This window comes from Sander lucioperca, chromosome 9 (assembly GCF_008315115.2).
Source record: "Sander lucioperca isolate FBNREF2018 chromosome 9, SLUC_FBN_1.2, whole genome shotgun sequence".
NCBI lineage: Eukaryota > Metazoa > Chordata > Actinopteri > Perciformes > Percidae > Sander > Sander lucioperca.
In genome coordinates this window covers 7,103,466-7,113,364 of record NC_050181.1, presented here as the reverse complement: position 1 = coordinate 7,113,364, position 9,899 = coordinate 7,103,466, and the positions used below count along the sequence as shown (strand labels likewise).

Genomic DNA, 9,899 nt, shown 5'->3' with positions numbered 1-9,899 from the left:
ATTATGGTGAACTTGTGTGTGTTGTAGCAGTGCTTTGCTACTGAGAACGAGGTAGCATGCTAGCAACGCTACGAGCTAATGGTTGCGGTTAGCCTGCTTGCCGATTTTGAACAGCTCACCCAGAGACTGAAGGCAGGACACATTCAGAAACCGTATCTCACTCTAAACAGCATGGGTGGATTTTTTTCAAAGTTTGTATGTGTGTGGAAGCACCAGAGACACAACATAACACCCCAAATCCCAGAAAAAGTGATTTTTTCATAATATGGGCACTTTAATTACATAAACCTTCATATTGATTATCCCTATTACAAGTCACAGAAGCACCAAAATGATTTTGATGCTGGTATTTTATGGTAAAAAAAAAAAAGTCACATAATGTCGCTTTAAGTCATAATGTGGAAACAACATTCAATCAATCAATCAATCAAACTTTATTTATATAGCACTTTACAGCAACCAGCAGGTATCCAAAGTGCTTAACATCGAAACCAAGAATAAAAACACATATCATACAATATAAAGAAAGTACATGTAAAATCAGAAATAGTTACAGAGAAACAGAAGAACGAAATCGTCACACCACTGCTACGTATTAAAAGCCTGACTAAACAGATGCGTTTTAAGTTTGGACCTAAAAAGAGCTACATCTGTAATAGTGCGGATATCAGGGGGTAACTTGTTCCAGAGTCTCGGGGCAGCAACTGCAAAAGCCTGGTCACCCCACCGTTTATATCTAGACCTTGGCACTTCTAAAAGTCGCTGGTTTGAAGACCGCAATGACCGGTTGTGCTCCCGCAAAGTTAAAATTTCGGACAAATACTCCGGGGCCAGACCATTTAAGGCCTTGAAAGCAAACAATAAAATCTTAAAATCGATTCTAAAACGCACAGGGAGCCAATGAAGGGTGTAGAGAACAGGAGTGATATGTGCACGTCTAGATGTGTTTGTTAAAAAGCGAGCAGCTGCATTTTGCACAAGTTGAAGACGTGAGATGGAGGTCTGATTCAGACCAACGTAAAGAGCATTACAATAATCCAACCTAGAACTAATAAAGGCATGAATTGCCTTTTCTAGATCGTGCCTGTTGAGGAAAGGCTTAACTTTAGCCAGGAGACGAAGCTGGAAAAAGCTCATTCTAACAACATCACTGATCTGCTTGTCAAATTTCATGCTGCAATCAAAAGTAACCCCCAAATTTTTAACAGCTGACCTAGTGTAGGATGCTAGAGCTCCCAAACTCAAAGCTGGACCATTTTGCGTGCCTGAAGTACTGAAAATAATACACTCCGTTTTATCTTCATTCAAATTAAGAAAGTTTTCTGAAAGCCACAGCTTAATATCAGTGATGCAACTAAGCAGGGAGTTTAGTGCGACACTGTCATTTGCTTTAATAGGCAAATAGATTTGCAAATCATCTGCGTAACAATGAAATGACAGTTTATGCTTTCCTATAATAGCCCCTAAAGGCAGCATATATAAAGAGAACAGAATGGGGCCAAGAATTGAGCCCTGGGGAACCCCACAAGAGAGAGGAGCAGCTGACGAGAAGAGGTCACCAATCATGATAGAAAAGCTCCTATTAGCCAAATAGGAGCTAAACCATTCAAGTGCCGAGCCTCTGATGCCTACACTATGATCAAGGCGAGAGAGGAGGACTGCATGGTCCACTGTGTCAAAAGCCGCTGTGAGGTCCAAGAGCACTAAAACAGTAGGATTCCCGGCATCTACAGACAAGGCAATGTCATTATGTACTCTCAACAGTGCAGACTCAGTACTGTGACGTGATCTAAAACCAGATTGAAATTTTTCAAACACAGAGTTCTGCTGTAAAAAGGCTTGTAACTGTATGAAAACAACTTTTTCCAAAACCTTAGAAAGAAAAGGCAGATGAGAGACTGGTCTAAAATTTGTCAACACTGTGGGGTCAAGATTAGGCTTCTTAAGTAGGGGCCTGACCACAGCATGTTTGAAGGCAGCTGGGACAGAACCTAAACTAAGACAAGAATTAAAAAAAGTAAGAAGACTCGACCCAATGGTGCTATTAAAAACCTCCTTCGCCATTCTGGCGGGAACAATGTCTAGGGGACCGTTGGAGGGTTTCATGTGTTGTACAACCTCACTAAGTAACGTCAGTGAAACTGGTTTAAATTCCTCAAACACAGCTGAGTGTGCAGGAGAAGCAGGTACAAACACTTTAAAATTAGCACTGGCATTTTTCCTGACAGATGCTACTTTGTTGATAAAATAACAGAGAAATTTCTCACATGTACTGATTGAAACATCTGTTGGAGCAGAGGTGCATGGATTTACAACAGAGTTAATAGTATTAAATAATACTCTAGGTTCATGGCAGCTGCTAGCTATGACGGAAGAGAGATGGTGCATCTTTGCCACCTACACAGCCTTCTGGTATGCTGCTAGACTGTCCCTTAGTAAACCCAGTGATACATGTAAATTGTCCTTCTTCCATCTTCGTTCAGCTTTTCTGCAGTGTTGCCTAAGGGCCCTTGTGGTGTCATTTAGCCAGGGGTCCGCCTTAGGTTTAATAGATTTAATCCGATGAGGGGCAATAGAGTCTAGGATTTCAGTGCATGTGGAGTTGAACACAGAGAGAATGTTATCTGGGGAAGAGGGAGATACCAGACCATTCTTTACATAAAACTGTGAGCCCACAAACGCAGAAGCAAACTCTCCAGCTGAAGAGGAGGTGATGCAGCGGCGCCTAGAAGCTGAGGAGACAGGCTTACTAGCAGGTAGTGGAACACTGATCTCAAACCTGATGGGGAAGTGATCTGAGATACCAGTTTCTGTTATTTCTCCCAGAGAAACTGAAAACCCGTAGGAGATGATGAGATCCAAGGTGTGGCCTAGATGGTGTGTCGGCCCTTCCACACATTGATTAAGGCCAAAAGAGTTCAAAAGTGTTTTAAAATCATGAGCAAGTGGGTTTGAGGGACAACACACATGGATATTGAAATCCCCACAAACCAGAAGCTTGTCATATTTAGGAACCACATCAGCTAAAAACTCAGAAAACTCACATATAAAATCCTTGTTGAGTTTTGGTGGGCGATAAACAACTGCACACAACACAGGAGAATCCAGGTCAGCCACAAAAAGCTGAAGCTCAAAGCTATTATAACTGAGTGCAGGTAACAACCTGCATCTGTACTCATCTTTGAAGAGAGTGGCCAGCCCACCACCTCGACCTGACACTAAGAAGATGTGTTGTATTTTGCTCAGAGCATTTAAACAATAGCTGTTTCCAGTATTTGGGGCTATTTCCAGTTTAAAGCTTTATATTAGTGTTGCTGCACCAGTACATTCCCCAAAACTACTCAAATATTGCTTGACCTGACTTGTTTAGACTTAACTTTTCTAACTGATCTAGGTCACTCTACATGGACAGCAACTAACGGTTACAACCTAAAACCATATTACATGTTACATAGAATGAGCAAAGGAATTCATATACAATACTTGCGTGTTTGCACTAAATTAAAAGTGCAATTTTTTTTTTACCATTAACCCAACATATTCATCCGCCATGTTACTGCGTATTTGACGCCAACTCTGCAAGTCGTGTAGCAAAAATTTCACTGACTTTCCAAATTCATATGAATTTTCCCAGTTGGGGAGTCATTTTTCCTATTATTCCAACACCACATGAATGCAGCATTAGTTCCGCCATTAATACAACGCCTCATCTACCCAACTACTTGACATTTTTGTCTTGATGCCAAAGAGTCACCTCCCTCTCGCTCCTTCTCACCTATGGTTCTCGCTCATATTTTTCTCTTTCAGGCAAGCACCCACACGCAGACACAGACCTGACACACACCCAGAAGAGCAGGGAACATTACACACTGAGAGCTCGTGTAGACATTGTGAGAAACAGGGGAGGAAACAGAAAAGAGGATACAATCATGACTAGGTTAGGAATAGGACACAGTAATCTGATAGGCACACTTAGGGAAGCATCCAATCGTTTTTTTTTTTTTTTTTATCATTGTCAGGTACCATAAACTGTAGAACGTGCTTGATGGTTACAGGAAATTCAAGTTATTTACTCTCAGGCTCCCTCCAACAATGCACATTAAATGTATGTATCAGAGAGAAAGGATGTGATGATGGAAGAAATGAAAAGACTTACAGGAGCAGGAGTAAAGAACAAATTGGAGTGTGGTGAAAGTGGACAAGACAGAAGATTCTTGATCAGCTTCCTAATGAGAACAGGACTGATGAGGACAATCTGAGATACTGGACACTGTAGAACACGTGTCAAACTCAAGGCCCAGGGGCCGGATTTTGAATTTTAATCCGGCCCGCATATCAATTTAAGTTCACAATAAACTTTGGCCTGCCTAGATGTGCGCCAAACCAATAAGATGGTAAACAGTTTGCAAACCGAAATTATGCAACACTCAAAGCTGAATTTGTTAGATTTTAGGACTTTGAGACTCAGAAATCCCCACAGAACCAGTGAGTTTGCATATTAAGGCCTGTGAAACAGGTTGTTGTGAATCGGCTGTGTATGTGGTAGCTTACTTTTAAAAAATGTATCAAAATGGATTGGTTTGCTAAATTCTATGATGACTAAGGAACTTATTTGCTGAATTTTTTAGGGCTTCATGTGGACCAAATTGTATGTGAAAAGGTTATATGAGACATGCAATAACACAGTCAAATATATTTTACTTTTTCCGATTAAATAAAATCATGTCGATAAACTCTACATGTCTGGCCCTTGATGTGATTCTCATTTTCCACTGTGGCCCTTAGTGAAACTGAGTTTGACACCCCTGTAGAAGTTAACTAACTCCAGAAGATGGCATTGGTGCAACATTAGGAATGCAAACTGCCATTAAAACCTAAAGAAGAAGAAGAAGCGAGCTAGCCTGGAATGGTTATTCCCCTGGTGTCCTTAGCATAGACAGTAAAATGATTTTTATGGTCCTTAGATTTTTATTTCTAAGAGAAAATAAAGAGAGGAAAATGAAATTGTACAGATATAGTTTCTGAAAGATTAGGACAACACATAAAACATGTATTTCAATATATACAGATGATCAAAAGAACCTTAGAATGAAAATACTGGGTTTGTTTTTGTTCTCCCACTTTTAAATATAAACATTAAGGAAAGAACACCATCATTTACCATCGTATACAGTCGAGATGTTGGCTATTGTAATGGCATTGCAGTGGGTAGAGAAAAACAAGATAAAAAGGGTGATATTATGCTCAGACTCATTATCCATGTCATCCCGAAACAGACCAGATATATTCTATATAATATATGAATCACTATTCAAACTTCATCATAATGAGACAGCAGTCTGGTTTATGTGGATCCTAGCTCAAAGGGGATTCCCTAAACAAGCTCTGAGACAGGACAGAATTATGGAGGTATCTTTCAGTAAAACTGAATCTAAAGCTGTACGGTAATAAGGGACAATATCATGACTGCCTGGCATACTCATTGGGATGAAGAAAACAAAGGAAGTCCTCTATATAAAGCAAATGGGAGGTGAGGAAACAATAGGAAAACATTTCATTTAAATGAATTAATTCTAAATAAAATAACTTAATGGCAAAACATCCATCAGGACTATGGTACATCTGTCACTGCCAGAAGTATGAAAGCTAAAGACAGAACTGAAAAAGAGTGGGGTAGGAGTATTGAATCTTTAGAATTTATTTAGCATTGAAGAAGGAAAATATAAAGTCGTGTTTGAGTTTTTGAAAGAAAATGGATTAATGAAGAGGTTTTTTTTCTTCTTCCTACTACTAAGAGAAATATGGAACTCTGATCCATATAGTAGGTGGTGGTAATGCACCTGCCACCATAGACTGTATAAAATGGGATGCCACACATCATTAAACATAAGGGAGAAGAACCAGTAGCAAGAAAGAGAATAAGTTGTTGTAGTTTTATTAATTTTTGTATTGGTCTGTTTAAAGTCATGATGTCATACGCTCCAGTACAGTAGGTGGCGGCATGCACCTTAAACGTTGGTTTGTAGCCGGCCAATAAAACTACAGAAGATATGCAGCAGCAGCCTAACAGCAGAGGAGCAGCGAGCTCGTGCAGCAGGAAGTGTGTGAGAGGGAAGACCACTTAGAGAGAACAATGGGAGTAGAAGTTGAGACCATAAGACCAGGAGACGGTAAGGTTTTTTTTATTGGTGTGACTCAAAAACTTGAATATATTTCCTTTTCAAAATGTAGCTGCTTTTTAATCCACGTGTTTTCCTTCTTTCAGGAAAGACTTTTCCGCAGAGTGGACAGAATGTGTCCGTGCACTACGTTGGTAAGATCTATTTCATTGCTGATTGGTCAAAGGTTATCTAGTAAGTCCATATTCATTTAAAAAAACAAATATTACCCACTCAAATATTAACGTTTGATCGATTTGAAATGCAGTGTTAAAGAAATTGTGTAATTTCACATTTGGGAAATGGCTTATTCGCGTTCTTGTCGAGATATAGCTACGTTAGCTAGATGAGAGGATCCATGCCACTCTCGTCATGTCTGTACGGTAAAATAGTATTTTTTTCCCAGGATGGCGAAGGGATGTCCCGCCCTTCTCTGCCTTGCTCTAAATCTGATTGACTTACCCTCCTAACCAATCCCACTCATTTTGCTCAAATCGAACCAACCCAACCAGAGCAGGCAAGGAGTACAAGCCAAAGAGAGGGAGAGTAGGGCGCGTCATGCTTCCGCCATACTAGGATTTTTTTCTGGCGTACGGTCACATGAAGCAAACGTATAGAGCCAGTAGTTTAGCACAAGGACTGGAAGCGGGGGCTAACGCATAGCCTGGCTCTGTCCAAAGTTATCATCTTCTTACCAGCACCCGCAATGCTCGCCATTTAAGACATCTCGTGTGTTCAATCCGTACAAAAACCGAAGTGCAACAAACTATATTTGGCCAGGCTAGCGGTTTCCCCTTATTTCTAGTCTTTGTGCTAAGTTAAGCTAGCCGTATTCTGTCTGTAGCTTCATATTTAATACATAGGCGTTACGGTGGTATACATATCATCATCTCCAGAACTATTCCTTTACTTGTTGAAATTCTGCTTCATTGTGTACGCTGGCTGATGTGTTTAACAATCAGTCACAGTCACACTGTATTGAAAGTGCTGCAAAAAGACTTGAGACAAGTCTTAATGGTTGGGGAGAGAATGTTACCATAGAGCACTAACAAGTTTTTGTTATTGATGTTGAACAGGTACGCTGACAAATGGAAAGAAGTTTGACTCCTCCAGGGATAGAGGAGACCCCTTCAAATTCAAAATTGGACAGGGTCAAGTCATTCGTGCTTGGGATGAGGGTGTAGCTAAGGTAAGGAGAGGAGCTTTTTGCCAAGATGGGACCATTCAAGATTTTAATTTCGTGTGTGTGTGTGATATGGTGTAACTATTCATGTTGCAATTTATGTGCCTGTTGTGATTAAAAACCGCTGATAGTCAAATATCTACATAACCATGTTATAAAAACCTGGATTTTACAATATAGACATTGTACACATGGGTGAGTTTGTATTGATTAGTTGTGTAATGTCTTCTGAGGTGAGTCTCTTCTGAGGCTCTGTGGGAGCTTTCCAAGGTTTGAAAATATCCCCTGATGATGTCATTAGGGTTATCTCAGCTTGGTCTCTTGGATACTTATAATTTGTAAAACAAAGCACAAGTTACAAAATTGGGGCAGGAGTTTGAAAGATGTAAGGGTCAACCAGGCAAGGAGGGTCTAACAAATTACATTTGCATTGTGGGAAATGTAGGATCCAATGGTTTTTGGAACTTCACCCATACAAGGGACTAAATGGATATCTCAGCCTCTGTTATATTGATATTGTCAAGTCTTAATGGAAGTGCATTACTAAATCAGACTGATCAGCCTTTCAATATCGAGCTATATTATTACCTATATGTAATATCTCCTCACCTCCTCCACAGATGAGCGTTGGCCAGGTGGCCAAGCTGACCTGCTCGCCGGACTATGCATATGGCGCTAAAGGATACCCACCCGTCATCCCAGGAAATTCCACTCTCATCTTTGAAGTGGAGCTGCTGGGTGTTTGTTGAATTTAAAGGTTACTCTTCACAGTTTCTCATTCCACCAACATCTGACACAAGTAATTTTAATTAAAGGTGCTGTTGGTAGAATTTTAAAAACATGAATAAATCAATGTGGAAAGAATTCTGATATCTTGGTATTATTGAGACAAATTAGACTAATTCCAGTGGTATTGTTGGTGCTAAGATGACACCTGGATTAAAAAAAAATAAATAAATAGTATGAATTTCTTTTCAAAATATGCTAATTTCTTCCAGGGTTTATGTGGCTTCCATTTTTACATTTGTCTGATAAATCTTTGACTTGTTCTTCAGCTGTTAGATAGCATATCAGATACATAATGGAATAACGGCAAAAGACAAACTAACATTACAATTCTTTAAAATAGATTTATTTCGTGCCATAAAACAATCTTAACAGAATGGACTGCCTATCTGAACCAGTGGCACTAAATCTGCACAGAACATCATGTTCATATGTGGTTATTCCACTGTCTTACAATTAGTGTGAAAATGATTTTTCATGTCAAAAATGCACATGATTCACCTTTTTAATGAAGAGCTTGTTTTTTTTGCATAAATGTATTCAACAGGTGCATTGAGTTGATGCCTTCAAACTTTGACGCAATGTAAAAAGACGCTTTGCCTTTAGCCTATTAGATTTTGAATCCTGACCCTTATACTATACTATACTCTTGGGTCTTTTTATTCATAACAAGTTAAAGGCCTTAGGTGTCTTTGTGTTATGTCATCAGGCTAAACATTTTCTGGTAATGTTTTACTTTGTGTCATACATTAGAAAGTCTTTTCTGTTGGAGTTGCATTCTTGCATTAAAAACAAAGTATACAATATTTATGCGTCATTTATCATCATTGATGTGACTTTGACTTATGAACAACCAATTGTGATAAACAGCTACTCGTTTGTTTTTCCTTGTGAGCACATCTCTCTAGACACAACTCCTGCTTGGGAATTTTAAGGTTAGTTATCTTTTAGAGTAATCAGACTCAGTGCTACTGATAAGTCATCTGAAAATGTTTTTGGTGTCCTGTGATACTGGCAGGGCAGCAGGGGTTCACACCTTTCAATCTTTGCTTGGGAGAGATTGCCAGGTCAGGCTTTAGTAATGTTTTCATTTAAACAATATTGTTGTCAAACTGGATTCTGCTCTGGGGTTAGGTGGATTGTAGCAAATATACCGCAGCCGTCAGCACCAATTAATAAAACATGACAACTAGCAGGTAAAATACTTTCCTTATCACTGCTTCTTTTAAAACAAAACAACTTTTGTTGTAACTTGGATATTACTTAAGTATAGGCACAATAATTATGTTGAATAGTATTGTACTATCAATCAAATCAGGGGCTGGAGGAAGTATTCCGATCCTGTAAATGAAAAAGCTGCCCACCACCGGTTTGTAGTTTCACTTGACAGTAATCAGCGGCCACCGCAACCCTAAATCTCTTTCTCAAATAAGATGTGTGGTTTAATTGCTGCTGCTGAGATTAGTCGCTGTTGTTAAGTTGGCACTCCTTACAAGTGTAAACGTGTTCAACCGACCAAGTCTCATTCGTGTGTTTAAGTGGTGGAAGAAGAACTCCGATCCTTGTGTAAAAGTACCAATGCCACAATGTAAAAACACTCCATTACAAGTAAAAGCCCTTCATCCAAAATGCTACTTAACTAAAAACAGAAGTATTATCAGGAAAATCTACTTAAAGTAGTAAAAGTACTCAATGCAGAAAAATGTCCAACGCTGATTAGCAAAACACAGGAAGTAAATACCCATAAACAGATTTTTATTGTTAAAGTAGAG

At 39.3% G+C, this 9,899-nt stretch overlaps 1 protein-coding gene across 1 annotated transcript; it reads left to right on the top strand.

Annotated features, from left to right (window-relative positions):
• Positions 1-6,035: 6,035 nt before the first annotated feature.
• Positions 6,036-8,933, top strand: LOC116045935 (FK506-binding protein 1-like). The gene is made up of 4 exons (XM_031293966.1): positions 6,036-6,170; positions 6,266-6,313; positions 7,235-7,347; positions 7,962-8,933. Exons 1-4 carry the CDS (start codon positions 6,134-6,136, stop codon positions 8,088-8,090), a joined length of 327 nt encoding a protein of 108 aa, XP_031149826.1. The 5' UTR covers positions 6,036-6,133; the 3' UTR covers positions 8,091-8,933.
• Positions 8,934-9,899: the final 966 nt, after the last annotated feature.

Excerpts from the sequence above, each read along its gene's own strand:
- LOC116045935 (XM_031293966.1), top strand. The coding sequence starts at position 6,134 with ATGGGAGTAGAAGTTGAGACCATAAGACCAGGAGACG. Across the intron at positions 6,314-7,234 it reads TGTGTCCGTGCACTACGTTG|GTACGCTGACAAATGGAAAG; the intron begins GTAAGATCTATT and ends GATGTTGAACAG. Across the intron at positions 7,348-7,961 it reads GGGATGAGGGTGTAGCTAAG|ATGAGCGTTGGCCAGGTGGC; the intron begins GTAAGGAGAGGA and ends CCTCCTCCACAG.